The sequence below is a fragment of the Hemicordylus capensis genome, chromosome 2, assembly GCF_027244095.1.
Source record: "Hemicordylus capensis ecotype Gifberg chromosome 2, rHemCap1.1.pri, whole genome shotgun sequence".
NCBI lineage: Eukaryota > Metazoa > Chordata > Lepidosauria > Squamata > Cordylidae > Hemicordylus > Hemicordylus capensis.
Genome location: NC_069658.1, coordinates 359,700,701 through 359,725,072, shown reverse-complemented (window position 1 = coordinate 359,725,072; position 24,372 = coordinate 359,700,701). Strand labels below are relative to the sequence as shown.

The 24,372-nt window shown below is 42.7% G+C and overlaps 1 protein-coding gene across 8 annotated transcripts in view; it reads right to left on the bottom strand.

Moving 5' to 3' along the window:
- The window catches only part of LOC128345453 (uncharacterized), a 244,597-nt gene that overhangs the window by 158,936 nt on the left and 61,289 nt on the right, over positions 1 to 24,372 (bottom strand). For 7 of the 8 annotated variants that reach the window (XM_053297393.1, XM_053297396.1, XM_053297395.1 and 4 more), the window contains 5 exons: positions 21,241 to 21,384; positions 19,065 to 19,228; positions 12,488 to 12,600; positions 7,535 to 7,647; positions 5,185 to 5,394 (listed from right to left, as the gene is read on the bottom strand). In XM_053297393.1, the coding sequence (XP_053153368.1) occupies positions 5,185 to 5,394; positions 7,535 to 7,647; positions 12,488 to 12,600; positions 19,065 to 19,228; positions 21,241 to 21,384 (744 nt within the window). The remainder of the gene's footprint in view (positions 1 to 5,184; positions 5,395 to 7,534; positions 7,648 to 12,487; positions 12,601 to 19,064; positions 19,229 to 21,240; positions 21,385 to 24,372) is intronic. The other variant, XM_053297401.1, reaches the window with a different exon arrangement.

The window sequence follows — 24,372 nt, the reverse complement described above, 5'->3', positions numbered from 1 at the left end:
TCCATTGTCAAACAGCCAGAAATCCGTCCACTCTTTCAATGATCAAAAATGGCATGCAACAGCAGGAAACAGAAACGGTCCAAGATAAAATCCAGTAATCAATCAGTCCAAATCACAAATCCAGAGAATAGTCAAATAATGGTCCAAGTCAGAATGGAGTCAATCTAGTAAAACTATTTGTAATAAGCAAGGAACCAAAACGAAGGAGCCACAGGAATCGTGAGTGATTGCTACGGCAGTCGTAAAGGAATTGAAGTGCCTGCGCTTCCTCCCACCTTAAATAGCCACATGGTCACGTAGGGCGGGGTGCAGGCACCAAAAAGGAGCTGTAGAACTCGATACTGAGAGGCTTCTGGGCAGGCGCAGAACCCACTCGAATGGATTCAACAGATCACGACCCAAATAGTTCAGTTTCAACCAAAAAATGATAATATACATCCACAGATGGTGTACACAATCCAAATTACATTATAAAAACAAAAAACAATTAAAACACTTTCATAGAATAAAAACAATTAAAAACAATTCACAGAATGAAACAATTAAAATAATTTCAAAGAATAAAAACAATTAAACAGTTTAAAATTAATTTTAATTAAAAGCCTGAGAAAACATGTGTCTTAAGGTCTTTTTAAAAGAAATCAGAGATGGAGAAGCTCTTATTTTTGACAGGTAGTGCGTTTCAAAGTCCTGGGGTGGCCACAGAGAAGGCCCGGCCCCAAGTTGCCCCCAGACAAGCTCGTGGCACTCATAAATGGACCTGCCCAAATAATCTTCATAGGTGGCAGAGTTCATCACAAAGAAGGCAGTCTCTAAAATATCCTGGACCTACGTCATCCAGGGCTTTATAGTTAATGACTAGCACTTTGTATTTCACTTGGAAACATATTGGCAGCCAGTTGTGGAAACACATCGGCAGCCATTTTTTCATGTTGTCCCACAGACAAACCTAGCTTCCGCATTCTGTACCAGCTGTAGTTCCCAAACTATGTACAAAGGCAGCCCCACATAAAGAACATTGCAGTAATCCAGCCTGGAGGTCACCAGCATGTGTGCTAACATTTTAAGGTCATTTACCTCCAGAAATGGGTGCAGCTGATGTTATCAGCCAAAGATGATAAGAAGTGCTCCTGGCCACTGCCTCAACCTGAGAAAGCAGAGAGAATTTTGGATCCAGAAGCACTCCCAAGCTATGTACCTGATCTTTGAGGGGGAATTTAACCCCATACAGAACAGGCAGATCTAAACCATCTCTCAGGTCTTGACCCCCCACAATCAGTATCTTATTTGGATTCAAGTTCAGTTTTTCCCCCCTCATCTAGCCCATTACCATCACCGGGCAGGTATTTAGAGAAGCTGTGCATTTTCTGATGAAGCTGGTAAGGATAAATGGATTTGGGTGTCCTCAGCATACTGATAACACCCTGCACCAAATCTCCTGATTATCTCGCCAAGTGGTTTCATGCAGATGTTAAAGAGCACTGGAGACAGTATGCATCCTACCCTCCCTCAGAGATAATTTATGATGTTTACCAAAACCTCTCCGACAATCTGTTTGTTAGGTAAAATAATGCTGCCAAACCTAGGAACCACACAGGGCAAGAAACCAGAAACAAAAAAATCCCCCATGTCAGGCTATGATGAAAAGCCTGAAGATTATAACTGACTGTGTTGTAAATTCACTAGAAGGTTGTGGGTCCGGTGGCGAGGGAGCAACTATCCGAAGCACTCATCGGTCTGATGTGATATGGTGCCATGCTTGAGCATGACTTGCCCGTCTGATGTTGTGACCAACATTGATGTTTGTTGTTATTGTTGGAGACATCACTGGTGTTATTGACATCACTACTGTAAGGAAAATGGGTGTTGTCTCTCCCATTGGTTGTTGTACATGTGGGCTTGCTATGCAATCAAAGATATTGTTTAGACTGCTAGGGAGCCTTACTATGAGCCCCTTGGTTGCTCTTATTCTTTTGGAAATATGGCTTCTTATTGTATTTTTTGGAAAGGTTTCCAGAATTCTCTCATCATATTGGCGGTAGTCACCTTATTTATGACCATATGGTTGATATCTGGACATCATGAAATGTCTGTATTTGGATAAGCACAGCATATAGTTTGCAATCTTAATGCCTAGACATGCATTCGCATATGCCTTATGGCCCAACACATCCAGCTTTCTCCCCTCTTTATCTGCTGGACCCTTTAGCACTAGATGTGCAGTCAATAACTAAAGAGTTTGGATCTGGATGTTTGAGTAAGTAATTATTCTCTTCTTCCTGTATTCTGTACAGAGTTTTCAATCTTTTCAAAGTTGGTGTTGATGTATCCAGCACTTGCCAAGCTGTCTGAGCAGCTTTTGTTATCACCGGAAGCATAGGTAAGTATACCGGTTGAGCCACATTTGATTTTTTCATAAAATTATATACTGGGTCATCCAGATCACTAACCTTCCATTTCCCATCCAAACCAAGCACTTCTGCCATCTCCACAATTTGGAGATGATAAGACTTCATTTCCTCTATGGGGAAATTGATGGTTCTGTTGGGACATCATCCTTGGGTCCGAATTGGGACCACTTGACATAGATTCTGAAGAGTCAGAATCATAGGCATCCTTTGAAGACACTGGCTCTGCAAGACGAAACCCAGGCTTACTATTGGAAGACAAACGGGAGCCAGAACCCACACTCTCATCAGTTCCTGAAACTGCAGTGACTTGCTTCAATCTTTGAACTGGCACTTGAGTACTTCCAGTGTACACTTTCCCCTTACATCTTGTTCTAAACAAGTCTGTGGAGACATAGACAATCATTTTGCTGGTTGGGGTACCAACAACGAGCATCCTGACCCGCACAGATTGGTCTCCAATTTTGTGTAGTGACAGATGCGGCAACATGAACAGCAGCATCCTGAATAAATACTCTCAGGGGAGTATTTTCAGTAGCAATTTGTTTCATAGGAGGTTCCACGATTCTAGGAGGAGTCATTTGTGTTGCAGTCTGGACCAGCTCCATATGCATTTTATATGCCTTCCACTTCCTAAACTCTGCATAATCAGCTGGGCGCACAGGAGTGAAATTTGTACATGCATCACCACATCCACCAATAGGTAATAAGCCTTTCACAGAAATCCCAGATTGCAAGGAGGTTAATGCAGGTGTTTCTGGCACTTCCAGTAACTCCTCCTCCTCCATATTGAGACCATGTCTCAAAAAGCCTTGAAAGGTAGATGCCGAGTGAGTATCTTCATTTGATTCTAGCATAGAGAGAATGTTCTGTGCTGCCTCGGGGTCGAAATTCGCCTTGGAATCATCAGCTGCATCGACGTTGATATCGAACACAACCAGCAAGCGGCCCCTCTGCTTGGACATTGACACCGGGGTTCTCGGCATCTATAGGGATTGGCATGGGATAGGTGCTGGTGACGGAGAAGCTGCTCGATGCCGAGGTGCCAGTGTCGACATCGTAGCATCTCTTTCCTTTTCCGGCATTGATTTCAATGGTGATGGGTGTACTAGGCATTGCAAATCCGACAGAGAAGGGGTTGTAGTGTTGGAAACTGGCAAATGCCTCCATTCACTCTTCTCCCTGTGCATTCTAGGGGGAGGAGAGCTCAACTCGTCCCCTCACCTACGCTTCTTATCTCTGTCTCGATGGCAAGAAGAGCATCCCTCAGGAACTCTCGGCTCCTTAAAGGGAGAATCCTTCCATGTAGACAGTCCTGACATCGGGGATTTAGACCGCATTTTGGATTGCAGTTCCCAATGCTGACTTTAAAGTTGTGATCACCTCCTCAGGAGATCTGGAAGCACCTTTCAGTGTTAGGGCTCCCTCCAACAAAGCTAAACTTAGGCGCACAGCTTTATTTTATAAAGTTCGTTTCGAGAACGAGCTGCAGACAAAGCATGCAGTGGCATTATACCCTTCTCCCAAACATAGGAGATAGTGGTCATGGCCGTCCATAGAGAGGATCTTCCCTCTGCACTGTGTACACCTTTTAAAGGTGGTCTTCTCCTTAAGCATTGGGCTTGCAAGTGACATTCCGAAATCTATAACTTTACCAGTCCATAGTCATACACTTCTTTCTAATCACTTTGTTGAGGTACGGATGTCCATCACACAAAGAATAACCTTATCCAGTTTGACTCATACACAAGAAGATACAATGAAGTTTCCAAAGGGTAGTCCAATAACAATTCCTGCCACAGTCCGAGGCAAAACCATAAAATTTAGCCACTAAAATATTTCTGAGGACTGAAGAACTAAGAGCTGAACACATTTGCTGTCAGAAAGAAACTGAACTATAAGGCGCCAAACCACCAATATAAGCAAGCAGGGCACGCACAGTGGCGGTTGGTCGGCACCGCAGGGTTTGGGGGCAAAAAAAAAAAAATCAATTAAAAAACCATTTTTTAAATAGATGTTACCGGATCACAAATCAAATTTACAGAATTACAATCATTATAATGGATTTCCCCCTCATTCACAATATTCACCATAACAGCACCTATTCCAACAATCATAATTGGGACTTGGTACTGATGCTGGGGAGAAGGAACATAACAGGATTTGTGTACTAATATCTATTTCCTGCCTGGGGCAGGGCTTCCATCACAACAAAGATTGAGCTGAGACTCCCATCCAGCCCAGCCCACTCTAGAGCATCTGTTCCAACAATTGCCCATTGGTGGTACTGTTGGAGCAGGATAAACATTCCAGAACTGTGAGCTAACATCTATGTACCTCCCGGGCAGAACTCTGGAGACATTACCATGACCACATTTGAGTATGAACTATTTCCCCTCTTTTGTTCTTTTAAACTGTCTACAATGTCATTTTGACATCATTTGGCCTCTCTTATTTCCTAAATCATAATTATTTTTTAGACTGTGAGCTCTTACGAACAAGAGTATTAACATTCAGGGGTGGGGTGGGGGACGGACCTATAAGCTACTCTGAACCAGGGGCGGGGGGCCTGCATATAAATCAAATAAACCATTTTTCTCCAGTTACTGACAACTCAGCTATATCATAAGCTATAATCATGGCAGCTCACAATAGAAAACTGGGATTGTGTGACCTGTGACTTGGGGTTTGGTATCTTACTTTCCCCTACTCCCAAATTAGCCTATTAAAAACAAATTTCATTGCACAAGACTGTAGAAATAGAATGAATCCTTACTGGTTTTCAAGCGAACTATATGGTGAGGGAGACCAGTTACCATTTCAATTCCAGTAACAAGATAATGTTCATTTGGCCAGGAACTTATTCCAGTGCACTTCACATTTCGTAAACAGTGGAATCTTGCTTCGTCAAGATCTCTATACACAGCCAGAGGATGAACAGTCAGCATTATTTTCCCAGGGTAATCAACGAACAGGTCAAGGCCAGCTAAAAAAAAACCACCGGTATTTAGGAACAAGATTACTAGAAGCAAACACAGCATATAACCATCTTCAAAGATCTTTGGACACTTAGCAACTTGGTTACCCACTGGGGATTGTTTCCTTTTGTCTGTTTTTCCTGCAGAGTCCAATGGCTCCTCTATACTAGTGGTCAAAAATGCTGGTTCCCACAAAATTATGCACAGACTTTTTTGTTATTGCTTCCCCTTAACCTACTCAACAAAACACTTCTGAGGATGAAAAGTGTTCTTCCAAACTGGTGAGACAGTAATTGTGGGCATGTGAAACTGAGAAATTGCTACCACAAGTAATAGGTAAAGTGTGCCGTCGAGTCGGTGTCAACTCCTGCAACCACAGAGCCCTGTGGTTGTCTTTGGTAGAACTAGCCAGCCCGCACAGAGCATCTGTGCGGTCTTTGGGACTGGCTGTTCCCCCCTCCTTCCTGCCCCACTCTCCCTCCCCCTCCCTCCCTCCTGCCCCACTCTCTTGCCCTCCTGCCCCACTCTCCCTTGCCCCTCCCCCTCCCTCCTGCCCCACTCTTTCTTGCCATCCCTCCTCCTCCACCCACACTGAGAATTTTACAGTGGTGGGCAGTGGGCGGCCATTTTGGCCAGACCTCAACGCTGCCACAGGCCCTCCTTACCAGGTGGCAGGCAGCCAAAAGGGCCCCACCACCGCCATTCCTCCTCCTGGGTGGCAAACAGAGAAGTCCTGCCGCCTATTTTCCTCCTGCCCCAGCCTCCAAAGGGCGCCTGGCCTCCGCGACCGGGCCCGCCGCCTGGCCTCCATGGCTGGGCCCACCGCTACCTCCTGGCCTCCACAGCCGGGCCCGCCAGCAATCAATCCTCCTGGGTACGCCTCAGCCAATCAGGCACCTCCACCGCCCAGCCAATTAGCTGGGCGCTGGGACGCACATTCCAAGGCACACCCAGGAGAATTATATATAGAGATATAGGAGAGGTTTACCATTGCCATCTCCCACACAGTATGAGATGATGCCTTTCAGCATCTTCCTATATCGCTGCTGCCCGATATAGGTGTTTCCCATAGTCTGGGAAACATACCAGTGGGGATTCAAACTGGCAACCTCTGGCTTGCTAGTCAAGTCATTTCCCACTGCGCCATTAGGTGGCTTACCACAAGTAATAAAGTGCTTTATATTCACCTGCTCACCAGGAAAGGGCGCAATAAAAAATGAATGTTAATATCTATTCCCTGTCTAAAAATATTATCCCTGTCTAAAGAAAGACAGCTAGAAAGTATGAAATAATGCTGAAAAAGAATTAAATGCAAAATTATTGCTCATGAGCACTCAATACATTGACTAAAAAGAAAGTAAGTGTGAGGTGGGTAAAAGAACAAAAATATAATGTAGGGAATAATTCTGCTAAGGAGATTCTAATAGACTTAGAATGCCTTATTTTAAAAAAGAAACTATGGAAGGAAATAATTAAAAAAATGCTTACTATTTCATAGAATATTAAAATGAAAAGATGCACATAAAATTAGAGTGCAAGTTTAAAATAAAGAAAACATTTCATCATATGTTATTACAGCAGGAAGTGGGAACAACTCCACAGTAGCTATTACTGTAAACATATCCATAGATTATATGATTATCAATAGCTGGTAACTAAAAGTGTCAGGGCATTCTTTGCTGGCAACGGAAAGAGATAAATAGGGAACATATGCCCAAGTGCTGTTTCCTCTGCAGTGTCTATTAATGGAAACGGTTGAATACAGAGTACCGGTATATTCGCAGCAACTGTCCCTGTTCAATCCAGCACAGTATCCCTCCCAATTGGTATTTGCTAGTGTCTCACTTGTGTCTTTTTCTTTCTTTCTTTTTAAATTTCACTTTTTAAAGTTCACTTTCCATTTGGGAAAGTGAACCATCTTTTTATTCCTTGGCCATGCAAAACACTTTGGGATTTATTTATTTATTTATGCTGGAAAACAGTCTATAAACATTCTAAACAACTTCAGGAACATTCATGTTCACAACTGTGAAACACAATAGGTAGACACGGTGATCCTGTGATGGGTGTGGTAGAACTAGTAGTGCAAATAATATTTTATGGCATGCATATGTGCTACATACAATAACTAACTCCTCTCATCACTACCTATTTCTTTTTCACAAACATAGAAATGATGTTCAGTGCATGACAACACTCGGAGTTTTCCTCCTCTCAACATCTGAGCACATCCATTGGCTGTTGAAGGAAAATCCCATAGCCTGTTTAAAAACATAACAATAAGCTGGTATAGTCAACATTATAAGCAGCCCCTTTAAGCCCTGACTTACAGCATCAGAAAGAAAGAAAAGGAATGTCCCATGTATCTCTATCCTGTTTGCAGCTATCTACAAATAGCAGAGTTGCTTCTTCCTTCCTGCAGAGCCTTATTTTGACATCATAGGAAGGAGACACACCACACCTCCAGAATGGTACATATTATCTAAGTTAAGGCAAGTAACAAACGTCTCTAGAATGTGTGTGAAAATATGCAACACTAAACTGCAACCTGAGAAGCAACAGGCACAGAAGCTAGGAGATCCCGATAAAAAGGACTGAAGGAATCGTTTGCAAATACACTGAACCTCAGTGGTAAGTCCCCGAAGGGTGAGGACAAACTGCCTTTTCCCCTGCTGAACAGCCTGTACATCTATTCACAAAAAGTCCAATGTTCCTCTCTTATTCCATGAAGGAGGGCAGTCAGCAAAGGAATTACAAAATAGCAGTCTACATTCCACAATGGGATCCTCTACTTCAGGCCTCTCTTTCAAAGACAATTTCCTTCTCTACAGGGCCTGCTATAGCATTCTGCTTTGAATGCAGTATCAACAGAACAAAAGAATTACTCAAAGAACAGATGGCAATATCTTCAACCAACACACCAGCGTTGACGGCTACAGATGTGGTTGTTCCTTTGATTTAACAGTTCCATCATGCCCCTGGGAAGTGCCAACTTCATGATTTATAGTTCTATGCAATTCTTTATCTATCATGACAAAAGTGATTTCATGACTTTTTTTAATCCAACAAAGACTTCTTAAGGATATGGATAAATTTTCTGACCTTCTGTGTTATTGTGACCTGCTGAAGATCACTTTCACTTTCACCTTCTAACACATTGGCAAGAGGCAGAAGGACTGCTGAAACTTGCCTAAATTTGATGGAACCAGGGTGCTCATCCTAAGGATGAAGGTTGGATTCACAAACACAATCATGCTATTATTGTGAAAACAGAACATTTGGTCTTATGGTCCTTTTTCCTTCTATATGATGAGCACATGCTTAGAGCTTCCTTTACCTGGCAAACAGGCAGATCCCTAAAAATGGGACTGGACTGGAGCGGAGAGTGTTACTGAAATCCTCTGGATTTCCCTAAGAGAAGTACAATCTGTTCCACCCAGAAACCTTAAACTTACCCCTCACTTCTTGTTTTTGATCAGACAGGACCATATTACCCCTCCATTCTTGTTTTTTGTCTTATTTTTGATCAGACTGAATCATATTAATCACTGGTCTGTTGGTGGAATTGGTTTTATGCAACAATGCACTTATCCCAAGACCCTCTAAGCACACATCTCATAAATCTTGTGCATAAATCTATTTGCAGATCCATTTTTGGAAGGCTTTGGATCTGGAGAATATCTGTCGTACTGAATAACTGGACTTCATATGCTTGTACCATTTGGTGAGCCTTAAGGCCCTTATTTTCACAAGTATTTATTAGCTCATTTTGCTATTGTGTCTCTGGCGCTCTTAAATTTTATGTCATTCCTCAATCTTCCTTCTGCTGGGAATTAGGTATGTGCGAATCGATTCAGTTACAAATCAATTTGTACTCAAATCTAGCTGATTCAGGTGATTTAGAGACAGAACAAATTGCCCCTGTGGTCCATTGGCTGGATTCGGGTACAAATTGAATTGCACCAGATTTGATTTGAATTGCTTCAAGATTTGGATTCCTCCTATTAATTTCCCCAGATTCCCAGCTTTCATTAAAAAAAATAAAATAAGCTAAGCTCTAGCCCTTGTAGAAGTGGAGTTATAGAACAAAATGTGTGGTCACTATTTTTCAAGTTTTTGGATTATTTGGTGTAAAATAACTTTTCCTCAGTGAATCCCTCTGAGGGGATTTTGACTGTCTTTGGCAGTGCCAACTGCCATGTGCGAACTATACCCCCCTCCCACCCGCAAGGCAGTGCTCAGTTTATGTTCTAGGAATTTTTTCAAGTGTTTAGACTCTTTGGTGTCTAATAACCTTTCCTCATAATTAATCCCTATGAGGATTCATTACACACCAAAGAGTCTAAACACCTCAAAAATTCCTAAAATATAAACTGAATACCCAGTGGCTTACGGGTTGGGGGTAGCTGGCACATGGGATGCCACTAATTCCCCACCCCCACCCACAAATCAGTGGGGTCAAAATGAACAGAAGAAATGAAAATGTGTAATGAAGACACCAAATAATCTAAACATTTCAAACATTCCTAAAAAATAAACTGAGTACCCCTGTGTGTGGGGGGAGGTGTCTGTAGTTGACACATGGCAGTTGACAGTTGGCACTGTCCAATAACCATCAAAATGAACAGAAAAAATGAAGGTATACAATGAATCCTCATAGGGATTCATTATGAGGAAAAGTTATTAGACACCAAAGAATCTAAACACTTCAAACATTCCTAAAAAATAAAATGAGTATCCCATTGCCTTGCAGGGGTGGTGGGGTAGTTTACACATGGCAGTTGACAGTTGGCACTAACCAATGACAGTCAAAATGAACAGAAGAAATGAAAATGTACAATGAATCCTCATAGGGATTCATTATGAGGAAAAGTTTTTATACACCAAAGAATCCAAACACTTGAAAAATAGTGACTGCACATTTTGCTCCATAACTCCACTTCTACAAGGGCTAGAACTTAGCTTTTTTAAAAAAGTTAAAGCCAGGGATCCATGTTAGGGTTAGGATAGGGCAACTTCAACTCCCCTTTATTTCTTATGGTGGAAATATACAAAATCAGTAAAAACTTTTAAAAAATCATTAAAAATCAATCAAGTGCCCCACTGCCTTGAAACCTGGGTGGTAGGTGGCACTCATGGAGACCTACCCACCATCCATATTTGGTGCCCCAAGGACCTTTATAAGTTATCCGAATCGATCTGAATTGAATTGAATCCAAATTGAAACTGGGGTGATTTGGGGGACAGATTCGGATACAAAACAAGTCACAGGTGATTCAATTTGTTCACATATTGAATAGGAAAAACTGATTCTTGCACATTTCTACTGGGAATCCTTTTATTATTAAGATTTAAACCTATGGTCAGACTGTCTCTCATTTATTACTGATATATTGAAGCTGTTCTCACATGCAGGGGAACTGGGCTAAGGAAGCCCAGCCTAGTTTCCCTTGCACATGAGAACAGACGAAAACTGCTCAGCTCCTGACAGCACCATGGCAGCAAGCCCACCTCTGGAGCTCGCCTTCAAAATGAGGTTAAGAGAGCAAGCACTCCCTTAACCTCCCTTTTTTTAGATTGTTGGCCGACCCCGGCTGCTTGCAGCTGGGGCTGGGACACTGTGGGGCTCCCGGCCGGTGTCAGGAGGATCCCCATAATGCACCACACACTCGCACGGTTCATTATGGGAGTTCTAGGGTGGGGCAACACACCCTGGCTCCCAATCCTCTGCACTGCCTGAGGGGGCAGTGAGCTGCACATCTGGGCACATGATCTCCGTGCCCAGACCAGACGTCTGGATCATCTGTGGGGAGGTAAGCATTTCAAGGCTTCCTCCCCGCTCACGTTGGAGCCCTTTTTCACCAGACATGAGAAAGGGCTCACTGCCGCATTTCCTTAATAGCTAATAAATACTATAGCCTTATTAGCTGACAAGATAATTTGCAAGTTTATGGACAAAATCCCACCTGAGCTAGAAGCTGATGCTAGCTTTTCACCATCCCATCAGTTCCACGACAGTTCTCCTTTGTCACACCATTTCCAGACACAGCAAGGTGAGGCAACAAGCCTTCTGGCACAAATGAGGCAAGGGACAGAATCCTCTCTCCTCACCACTTATGGCATCGCGTAGATCAGACCCCCCTCCCTGAAAATTGTTCTGTTTATGCCAGTCCCCCCCATCCCCACAAAGCCGGGGCAGCGGGGGAGGAATGCAATGGAGATGCAATGTTATGAGATACTTCTGGAAGCTGAAGCAGTAAAACAGATGCTAGAGATCGGTTTTAGAAAGGTGCTATTTATTTAAATAAATAAATAGCACCTATTTTATCAGGCTTTATAATGTTTATGATGTTTTAACGTTTTGATGGTGGTTTTAATTATTGTTGTGTTTTAATTTGTAAACCATCCAGAGATTATATATGGGGCAGTATATAAATATAGTAAATAAATAAATAAATAAATAAATAAATGGACAAGAAGCAGACAAAGTATATTCTTTCTGTATTGCTGTTTCCTACTTCCCTTTATATAGTTATTATTCAGCACGGTACTCTACCACCAGAGCAGCAAATAAATATATATATTTTAAAGGAGTGGGAAACCTTCGGAAAACATATTAGAAATGATGGAGTATCATGAAGTGTTTTTAAAAGTGCAACTTTTAAAGGATGCATTTACTATTTGTTAAGGACAAATCATTTTTTTTAAAAAAAGCTGCATAATACTTCTGGCTGTATGAACAACACCTTGCTGTTGCTGTACTAAAGTCACTGCAAATTCCTCCTTCATATGAATGTACCCTAAGCATAGGGAAGCTGGAGTAAATAGCCATTTGGAAAAGCTCCAGGTAATTTGGAACTAAAGTCACTAGCAAAGTTCTCCAGAGCCAGACTTAGTAAAAGCCCAACTCAAATAAAAGGTATGTTTTTAAACTCCCAAAGCATTCTGCAGGTTGGATCAAAATCAATTTACTATATATTGTCTGTCTCTCCCAAAACTGCAAAGAAGAACTACATTTATCAGGATCATTCACAGACAAGTTGAGACTCTGTGATGTAAGATAAATAGAAAGACAGACCATAGTTAAAGTTCAACACTTACCAGCTATATTGTGATACATTAACATCTTCTCGCCCACCACTCCATTTCCATGTGGACCCACCCTGCATCAAACCAATCCAGCTATCCGTTTCCAACATATTACCAAGCCACTCCTGGGAAAATAAATATCTTTTTAAATACCACTTCTCAGCTAATTACGGGGCTAGCACAATTATACCATCCCTACCTACATGATTAGGAAGGGGACACGCCAAGAGTACAGATGTCCCAACGCTCTCCTAGCACATCCCTTTATTGTATGGGGGGGCACTCTTGACATGTTCGATTCCAAATTACATGGAGGGACTAAACCAGTCCAAGGTCTCCAACAAATGTGTGGAATCAGTAACGGGGAAAGGGCCAATAAACTTAACATTAATCCAATTAAGACTAAAGTACTGTAGACTGGTGATAATTTTGACTAAGGTACAGCGTTTCAGCCTATTCCAGATCAGGCTATATTCTCCCTAAAGACTAGTCTTGCAGTCTGGGGGTGCTATTAGACTCAGCCTTCTGAATAAATGCTTAGATGCATTCCGCAGCCCACAATACAATTTATCAGCTTTGGCTGATGCATCAACTGTGGTCATTTTGGAAAAACGTGATCTGGTTAGACCTGATAAGATCTAGACTGGACTGCAATGTACTCTATATGGGAATGTCATTGAAGACTTCTCAGAAACTACAACTTCTGCAAAATGTAGCAACTAAGTTTTTAACTGGCTTGAGTATTAGGAAACATACCCTTTCCATTCTTAAAAAACGATCCTGGCTGCCAGTTGTTTTTAGGCGCAATGAAAAGAGCTGGTTTTGCGTTTAAAATCCTAGCTGGCCTGGGTACCTCATGAGGCTGCTCCATAAAGATAATCTTCAGAAGTCTTGCTCAGAGTGTTCCCACTTAAAGTTTATATATCTTTACTTATATACAATTTTCAACTACAACAAAACAGTTCTTAAAGCAGCTTACATAGCAAAATAAATGGGGGAAAATGCTTCCCTGTCCACAAAAGGCTCACAGTCTAAACAAATACAAACAAAACCAATAACAGCCACTGGGGGCTGTGCTCGGGCTGAATAGGCACAGTGGCTCTACCCTGCCCCCAAATGTAAGAAAGCCACCACTTTTAAAAGATGCTCTGCCAGTCAGCAGGCATCAGGTCCCTATGTAATGATATCCTATAGAGAGCTGAGCATTTGCTTTATTTGCTTTTGGTTTTTTTTTTAAGCAAGACTGAAGGGGTATTTGGATATTGTGCTGGTGAGTGGGGACACATATCCTTCAAATGGCTGCATAAAAGAGGCAATTATCTGAGTGTCCAAGTTTTGGTAGATTGTTAATTCACTAGCTAGCATTCAGCAACCACACATGACACAATACATCTGAAAATATTTGCCAAGCTCTTCACATTCATCCTGGATCTAGCCTTGGTGTGTTTGAGCTGTATCACAAATAGAAATGTGAAGATGGGGGAGGCCTTGGGGGGAGTTTTGGGTGGGTTTTTTCTTTTCTCATTGTTTTTCCCCAAACCAGAAACAGAAAAATTTTAAAAAATATCTTATGAAATATTTTCTCTTTTAGAATGATGTGTGAAATGTTTTTTCCAGGCATAGTTTTAAAATATTTCATTATCTGCCCATTACTATTCAAAATGCTTTTTAACAATGATGGAATATGCAATGTTTCATGTAAAACAAAAATATCGAATAATTACAATTTCAGTCCTGTGTACTACACGATTATATACAACTTTCAAAACCCAAAGTGACAGGAAGTTTAACTGAATGTCCACACTTACTGCTAATTAATAATGGGCAGCAGCCAGACTAGTCATGACTAAGTACCATTGAAATCAAGTTAGTCACTACTAATTTAAGTTCCATTAATTTCATTAGGACCATCATGACTAGTAGTCGGGATGCTGCCTACTGAGATTTGTTAGGCTGATAGTTTTTCAAAGAATTGAAAGCCATTTGAAAGCAGGATTGTTGCTATGTTATATACTCTTTCCTCACTTATGCCTCTGGTAGGTTCTGCACATTTTTGCAATGTTTGTTCTAAAAAACTTCAAAATCAATTTGATCAGAAGTGAAACAAAATGTGTGTATAATAAAAAGTAATGCTACTACTTTTTAGCAGTCTTAAAAATTATTTACTTTAATCCCAATCCTTACTACACTTTATTTATTTATTTATTTATTTGCTTAGAACACTTATATACAGCCCAAACCTTTGCCTCTGGGCGGTTAACATAAAACAGTTAAAACACATATAACATTAAAACAAATCAACAGTTTAAAAACAACCATAAAATTAAAACAGACAATTTTTAAAAGCTAAGAAAGCTTGGGTGAAAAGATGGGTTTTCAGGTGTTTTTTAAAAATTGTCAGAGATGGGGAGGATCATGTCTCAGCAGGGAGCGCATTCCACAATCTCGGGTCAGCAACCAAGAAGGCCCGTCTCTGTGTAGCCACCAAACGAGTTGGCGGTAACTGGAAACGGACCTCCTCAGATGACCTCAATGGGTGGTAGGACTCATAGTGAAGAAGACGCTCTCTTAAATACCCAGGGCCTAAGCCATTTAGGGCTTTATAAGTTATAACTAGCACTTTGTATTTTGTCTGGAAACCGATTGGCAACCAGTGTAGCTCCATCAGCAAAGGAGTAATGTGGTCTCTCCGAGATGACCCAAAGACCAAACTGGCTGCCGCATTCTGAACTAACTGAAGTTTCCAGACTACGTACAAAGGCAGCCCCACATAGAGCACATTACAGAAGTTAAGTCTGGAAGTTAACAACAAATGTACCACTGTTTTGAGGTCATTGATCTCGAGAAACAGGAGCAGCTGGCGTATCAGCTGGAGCTGATAGAAAGCACCCCTGGCCACTGCCTCAACCTGAGAAACCAGGGAGAGGGGTGAATCTAGAAGTACTCCCAGACTGAAAACCTGTTCCTTTGGGGGAAGTGTGACCCCGTCTAGAACAGGCAGATCAAAATCGTCTCTAGAGTTCTGACCCCACACAATAAGTACCTGCATCTTTTCTGGATTCAGCTTCTGTTTATTCTCCCTCATCCAGCCCATAACTGCTTCCAGGCAGGCATTTAGGGAGGATATGCCAGCTCCTGAAGAAGTTGACATGGAGAAGTAGATCTGGGTGTCATCAGCATACTGGTAACACCCAGCTCTAAATCCCCTGATGATCTTTCCCCAGCAGTTTCATGTAGATGTTAAAAAGCATTGGAGAAAGTATGGAGCCTTGAGGGACACCATACTTAAGCTCGAACTTAAGCTTATGCTCGAAGAGCAACCATCTCCAACTGACCCCATCTAGAATCTGCCAGAAAGGTAGGAGCGAAACCACTGTAAAGCAGTGCCTCCCACCCCCAATACTCTCAGATGTTCCAGAAGGATACTATGGTTGATAGTATCGAAAGCTGCTGAGAGATCCAAAAGGACCAACAGAGTCACACTTCCTCTGTCAATTCCAAATTGGAGACCATGCATCCAGCCAACCAAGGTAGTCTCCACCCCATAGCCCACCCAAAAACTAGTTTGAAATGGGTCTAGATATTCAGTTTCCTCCAATACCACCTGGAGCTGAGAGGCCATCACCCTCTCAATTACCTTGCCCAGCCATGGGAGGTTGGAAGCAGGCCTATAATTGCTCAACTCTGAGGGATCTAATGCAGGCTTCTTTAGAAGAGGTCTAATGATTGCCTCCTTAAGACAAGGAGGCATCCTGCCCTCCCTCAGAGAAGCATTTATGATTTCCACCAGGCTGTCTACAACAACCTCTCTGCTAGATAGAACAAGCCATGTTGGACAAGGGTCAAGAGAACAAGTAGTAGGCCTCACCACTCCAATCAGCTTGTCCACATCCTCAGGAGTCAACTGAAAATGATCCAGTCGAATCACATAAGAGGAGTTGTTGGGCACCTCCAGTTCAGACATCAAATTGATTGTGGCGATAGTATTGTTATTATAGATAAAGCCCAGAAAATAAGTTTCACACACACAGCCTTCAATGCTTCCTGAAATTCCCATTTCTAATTATACAGTGAGGGAAATAAGTATTTGATCCCCTGCTGATTTTGTCCGTTTGCCCTCTGACACAGAAATGTCCAGGCTATAATTGGAATGGTAGGTTTATTGTAGCTGTGAGAGACGGAATAACAACAAACAAACCCTCAAAAGCCCAGTGCCCAAAAGTCAGCGATGGATTTGCATTGTAGTGAGGGAAATAAGTATTCGATCCCTTCACAAAAGATGTCTTAGTACTTGGTGGCAAAACCCTTGTTGGCAATCACAGAGGTCAGACGTTTCTTGTAGTTGGCCACCAGGTTTGCACACAACCCAGGAGGGATGTTGTCCCACTCCTCTTTGCAGATCCTCTCCAAGTCAGAAAGGTTTCGAGGCTGATGTTTGGCAACCCGAACCTTCAGATCCCTCCACAGATTTCCTATGGGATTAAGGTCTGCAGACTGGCTGGGCCACTCCAGGACCTTCATGTGCTTCTTCTTGAGCCACTCCTTTGTTGCCTTGGCTGTGTGTTTTGGGTCATTGTCATGCTGGAATACCCATCCACGACCCATTCTCAATGCCCTGGCTGAAGGAAGGAGGTGCTCACCCAAGATCTGACGGTACATGGTCCCGTCCATCGTCCCTTCGATGCGGTGAAGGTGTCCTGTCCCCTTAGCAGAAAAACACCCCCAAAGCATAATGTGTCCACCTCCATGTTTGACGGTGGGGATGGTGTTCTTGGGCTCATAGGCAGCATTCCTCCTCCTCCACACACGGCGAGTTGAGTTGATGCCAAAGAGCTCGATTTTGGTCTCATCTGACCACAACACTTTCGCCCAGTTCTCCTCTGGATCATTCAGATGTGCATTGGCAAACTGCAGACGGGCCTGTACATGTGCTGCCTTGAGCAGGGGGACCTTGCGGGCACTGCAAGCTTTCAGTCCTTCACGGCGTAGTGTGTTACCAATTGTTTTCTTGGTGACTATGGTTCCAGCTGCCCTGAGATCATTGACAAGTTCCCCCCGTGTAGTTCTGGGCTGCTTTGTCACCGTTCTCATGATCATTGCAACTCCACGAGGTGAGATCTTGCATGGAGCCCCAGACCGAGGGAGATTGACAGTTGTTTTGTGTTTCTTCCATTTGCGAGTTATCGTGCCAACTGTAGTCACCTTCTCACCAAGCTGCTTGGAGATAGTCTTGTAGCCCAGTCCAGCCTTGTGCAGGTCTACAACCTTGTCCCTGACATCCTTCGACAGCTCTTTGGTCTTGGGCATGGTGGTGAGTTTGGAAGCTGAGTGATTGCTTGCTTCTATGGACAGGTGTCTTTTATACAGGTACTGTAACAAGCTGGGATTAGGAGCACTCCCTTACAGAGGGTGTTCCTCATCTCAGCTTGTTACCTGCATATAGTGAAAAGACACCTGAGAGCCTGAAATCTTGCTGGTTGATAGGGGATCAAATACTTATTTCCCTCACTACAATGCAAATCCATCGCTGACTTTTGGGCACTGGGCTTTTGAGGGTTTGTTTGTTGTTATTCCGTCTCTCACAGCTACAATAAACCTAGCCTGGTCATTTCTGTGTCAGAGGGCAAATGGACAAAATCAGCAGGGGATCAAATACTTATTTCCCTCACTGTAAATAGGGATAAGTTTTGTTTCTCGATTATGAAGTTCAAAATTTATCTTTCCCCCCTCAGAGTAACACTGATGAGTGAGCCATCCAAAAATCTTACATTCTTTTTTTCTGAATTTCATCCAAACCGCCATGAATATGCAGCTGGCCACAGGTTACTAATGAACACTAACTTATATGTGCACTAGCAATATGTTTACACATTAGGTGTCTTTTGTTGTGATTTAATATGCACTGATGCATAATGTTAATCTGTTAAAAATAAAGTGAAGTATGGCAAGCTATGTGCCAATTCCAAAAGTTAGAAATCCTCCAAGTTAAACTAGAAAGCAGGCTGAATATAATGCAGAACAGAGCCAACCCACCCTACTTCCAATCTGCAAAAGAATGATAGTTACTGCTGAAGTCAACATTTACGTGCATATGTGAGTGTGCATACATATCCTGATCAACACCTTGTTTAGCTGCAGGACTGCTAAGGCCCCCAACCTTCATTGCTGTAGATATCACTCCTTCCATACCCCTCTCTCATTCTGGTGGGCAATGGGGAGACAGAGAGAAGAAGAATCACCCTTCAAAGGCCAGATTTGATTCAGGGGTCTCCAGTTGCCCATACCTTGCCAGTTCAATTTCACACATCAGATGAAACAGGCTGCTGCTCATGGAAGCGCATGCTAAAATAATCTAGTCAGTGCCACAACACCTTAAGCATATTGATCTCAGCAGGTTTAAGTACACTTGATTCTTTACTGGATCTTTGTCTTTCTGAAATATTCTCTGCTCTTCCTCTTGAAAATATAATCAGTAGAAAAGCTTAAGCTGACATTTAAAATGTTTCAAACCCTTTATAAAGGTAGTTTGCTACTCAAAGTCCAAACATGGCTTACCAGAGTTTCTGCCCACTTCACTCAAACACAGTACCTTTTCTTTTTCATTGTCAATCTTGACAAGGTTACCATCCTTATAGTAGGAACACTGTACACTTGCCCATGCATGATTTCCCTTTGCTTCCTTTTCAAAATAAAAGCAATGTCCATTAAAAAACCACCATGGGGCATTGTGGGGGCATTTTGGATTCTTAATACCTGAAAGCAAGACAAAAGTGGGGGGAAAGGGGGGAAAAGAAGAAAGAAAACTAGTATAAGGAAGCCTATGCTGACCTGCAACAGTAAATAACAACTGCACCTACAATACATCAGCAAAGATTAACAGGTCCTATGCCCTATGTAGTGCAGATAATCTACAAAGTATTCCAAACCTCTACAGGAAATATTGCTGTTCAGTAGCTTCATAGTATGGTTCAGGCCTTTTGTGGGGGAGAGGGTTGGGGGAAGCAGACTTTTAAGAGATGGGAAGGAAAAATGGCTTTTGGGAATATTATAGACATACATTTCTTGGAACAGTCCTGCATTTAGAAGCTTATTTATATAGTAGCATCTATGTGCACTTTCCAAAGAACAAGAATACCAATCCCTGTCCCAAGGGACTCATAATCTAAAAGCTGACCCCAGGGGAGACAACAGAAGGAGAGGAAAAACAGAGGAATGTGCAGTTATTTCATTTACATATACAGGCATAGTTACAGTGGAGAATCTGATAAGGGGTTAGGCTAAAGGTATCAAGAAAACTGTGAGTGTTTGAGAAGGGATTTAAAAGAAATTAGAGATAGAGATGGCAATGAAGAGACATTCTGGGAGCTGATTCAAGGCATAAAGGGCAGCAAGGGAGAAAAAGAGGAGTTGTTTGAGGATGAGTTGTATGAGACACTGGGATGGCTGAGGTTGTGGAGCTGAAGAAGCAAAGGCCACAATAAGGGATGTGCCAGGACATAAGAGCAGAGAAGAAAGAGGAAAAGCAATAGAATTATTTCATGTATACGTTCATAGGGTTAATTACAGCAGAGTATGGGATATCAGAATACTAAGCAGAGATAAAGAGAGTCAAGTTAACACAGCAGAAGACCAGAGAAGAAAAAGCTGAACATATAAAACTGTTTTACATCTCCATCTGCTTTGACTGACAGTGGCTCTCCAGAATTTTAGACAGGAGTCTTTCCCAGCCATATCTCAGTGGATGCTCTACCACTGAGCTATGATTCCATCCCTAAGGCGACAGTAGTCAAGACAAAAGGTCGGCAGGGTGTGGATCATCTCAAAGGGACGGAGAGGGAGGGCCATATTCCTGTAATGTTGGTAAAAGGAGAAGCAACATGATTTAGCAATTGATTAAAATTGCACAAGTGGGAGGTAAAGCTATGTGACTTTTCAAGTAGGATTGTGAGTGAAGTTGTCAAAAGATAAGGAGCACTAAGCAAAAAAAGAAAGAAAGAAAAGAAAAAAGCACACTTCTTCTTTGGAAACAAGAAGTGCAGAAGGGTAGAGGGTATTCCAGAGAAAAAGGATATGGCAGGCTCCACCCACTGGTAGGCATATATATTGGGGGCCCACATTGCAAAATCTATATATATAATTCTACTGGGTGTGCCTTGGAATGTGCGTCCCAGCGCCCAGCTGACTGGCTGGGTGGCAGATGCGCCTGATTGGCTGAGGCACACCCAGGAGGATTAGTTGCCGCTGTTGCGGCCTGGCCGTGGAGGCCAGAGATGGCAGGCTCAGCCTGGCCATGGAGGCAAGGCCCAGGAGGGGGGAAGAAAGAGGGGGCAGAAGTGACGGTGGGGGGGATTGGCGGCTGAGCCCAGAAGCAGAGACTGGGGCAGAAGGGGGGGGAGAAGTAACTGCCGGCCCCAAAGAGCACACAGATGCTCTGTGCAGGGTCGGCTAGTAAAACATAAAGGATGACATTTAAAGAAACAAAATCACTAAAACATGTGGCCTCATGTGGTATTTAATCCTGCAATGCACTGAACACGCTTTTTGAAAATTCAACAGATGTATACTTAATTATTTCACCCATAAATTAGTCTGCTGAGTAAACCCTGAAGAGCAAGTTTACTCAGGCTTAAAGTTAAGCATACCTGTACCTAACCCAGCTGCTACACTATTTACAAAACAAGAGTCCCAGATGCTATTCTGATGTATATCATACACAGAAAGATACGAAAAAAATTAAAGCAAAGTTGTTTTTAGTAATACTGTACCTAATGCACACAGTTCACCTTTGAACTGACCAACACACTCCATCCTTTCTGGGCATTTGCCAGTTACTGAGTTACATCTGAATCCTCCATAGCATGGTTGACAAAGTGAGGCACAGTTATCACCATAATAACCAAAGGAGCATTCTGTATAAAGAACCACAAATATATCAACATTATTGGTAACTCACATCAGATTAACTGGGAAATTATCTGACTTCTTCCCCCAAAACCAGAAAGAATTCTTACAATACATTTGGAATAATACTTGGGAAGACTCCAAATCCCAAGGGACAATGCATCTCTTCAGAGCAACAACAGGGGAGGAAGGGAACTTCTCAGAGTTTATAATAATTCTCGGAGTTTGAGATATTTAGCCCTCAGCAGGCTTTCCCAAGGATTCTCCCCTGAGCCCAATGCTGGCAAACACCACAAACATCCTGTTGCAGACCAGGCCTGATTTATACACCAAATATGCTCATTAGCTAGTATACAAAATTAGGTCTGGCCCACAATGTCATCAAGTTCTTTATATGGTGACCCGTGTGTGATCTGGGCACAAGAGGAAAGGAGATCAAACCACTCCTGAAAGGGTTCAATGGGCTTTATTGAACATAAAAGGCTTAACACAACCTAGCAAAGCAGAATTGCTAACAGTATTAAAACAGAACATCTAGCCAGTACCAATATTTTCCACCCAGTGTGCCAAATTAGCTTATGTGCATGCAATTAAATCTTCCTAGGTCTAATACCTTTCAAATATAGGCAGAAAAGAAAAGGGGGGGGGAGGCTGCGGGCTGATAAGGTTTTGGGGGAGATCAGAGATTAGTAGAAGGGGAAAAGGGGGGGAACGGAAAAGGGAGCAATAAAAGAGGAAGGGATAAGGGGGTTTCGAGCAGCATATTACCAGGATCAGAGCTGGAGAGAGACGAATCACTTCAGCTGAAGCAGTGAGGCACTGGCGGAGACAGGAGTTGTGCAGTTGTTTCAGATCATAGCTGAGAGCTCCATGGCTGGGGAGCCTTGACTTCTCACTGTGCAGTGAGAGTCATAGCCTCTGAGCACGGGCAGAGTTCCTGCTTAGCCCCTGTGGCTGTGCAGCAAACTCTGGGAAAGCGTATGAGCAGATCTTGTTGTAGGCACAAGAATGCTAAACTCTCTGTCTCAAAGCCTCATTCTTATAGTCATTTCCTCTTTGATCCTTGAATAGGATCTATTCAAAAATCTCCTCTTTTCCTGTACGTCCAAAAAGGTGTCAACTTCCTGCCACCTTCTGAACAAGATCTTAATTATTCAGGATATCAGCTAGTCCAGAGATATCTTTGAATTTCATCTCTGTAAACTGCGTGCGCTCAGGAAGGGAGGGGTGGGGAAATCTGCATCTAAGATGCTGCAAATTACATCTTGGCAGTCTGGTCCCCAGAAGGTGTTAAAATTCAGAGTTTAGTAATGGAATTGTGGAATTGGTCTCATTTGGTGTCAGACAATTATTCCACTATTTCTTATGTACCTTTATCCAGTGTTTTGCTTGTAACTGAAAACAAGAGAATATTTAGAGGAACATACGTGTGTGAGACTTGTAGCATTAGTGAGGTGAGAATTAAAGTCTACAATCATTATCTCTGTATACATTTGGCTATATTGAATTTCTATAGACAGCAATTGAGCTTAATCACTTGGGCCTTGCAGGCCCATCACTGACAATGGAAGGAGGAACTCAACAGGTCTGGCAAACCCGTCCACAGACACCTTGGTAGCCAGTGGTATTAGCATATGGATTGCAGCATTCAGACCTGGCTCCATTGTTCCCTTGCATATCCCATTTTAACAACACAATGCCAGGTTCCTCCTCTCTTCGCAGAGCAGGGAGCAGCATGCCAGAGTTCAGGTTTGATTTCATTTCTTGATATAAAATGAAATCAGATACAGGCCTGTATTCCGGGCCTATATTTCACATACTTCTGAGTTGGTACCTCTGGTTATGATGGGTTATGACCGTCCACAACATACCCCCTCTTCTTGTACGTTTTGCTTAATGCAAAATGTACAAGAAAAACAAACTTAAGACAGACAATACATAGTGGTTGTCTTTCCCTGACTGCATGTTCACAAGAAAGCAAGGGACAGACTCAATAGCTGCCCCTGCTTCTTGTCAGTGGCTGTAAAACTCACCAGCAGATGCAGTTGCATCCTTAAAACAAAAACAAACAAAAACATAAACTCAATATCGCTATCGTGATCTAGAGTGTGGATCAATAGTAGCACTTCCTATCGTCCAGTTTCTATTGACTACCAATCTGCTGTAGTCACACAAGCACGTGCCTGAGAGAGCATTTTATATGGCCAATAGTTTGCCAAGCATTTGCCTTCAAATGTGGCAGATCACAACCCCACAGCAATTGCTCTTTGCCCTTGGCTGTCCCAGATCACAGGGGTCCACAGAATGTGCTCCTGCAGTTCAGGAGGCCAAGTGTTTTTATACATTTAAATCATTGTGGCACAAACAACCCACCAAACAAATAAAAACCACCCTCCATCAAATATCAACCCAATCAATTATACACTCCTATAAACTCATCACCTAAGACTCTAGCATGAAGGCTAAACCCATAAGTACAACATAAGTAAATATGTGCAGACAGATAGATTTTGCAAGGTGTACACATGAATGCATATGCCCAATACATTTTGCAAAAGGGCTTCAGTGTTCAGTGTTCAAATTGGGGGAGGGAGTTCAACAAAAGAGAATGGGGCAAGATACAGTGACACAGAATGAGTGCCCCAACCCAGGCACAACGCCTAGGTCAGATGTAATCTACTACTGTCTGTCTCTCCCCCTCTGGGCTTCTTCTCTTGTACTAGTGGCAAGCCATAGTTCCTGCTGACATCTATTGTTCAGTGTAGGTTGCGGGGGTTTCAGGAACTGGGGTTCGTAGCAATTGGGGTACGTAGTCTATCTTGGGTTCAGTCTGTGGCATAAGAACAGCAGAGTGGGCAGGGTTCCTTGCATCTGGAGCAGTCCAGGCAGAATGGGTGTCCTACCCTCCAGGGTCGGTGTGCAGCAGGAAGCAGGAGGATCTTCAAGCTTATGCAATCCAGGCAGAATGGGTGGCCTACCCTCCAGGGCTGGTGTGC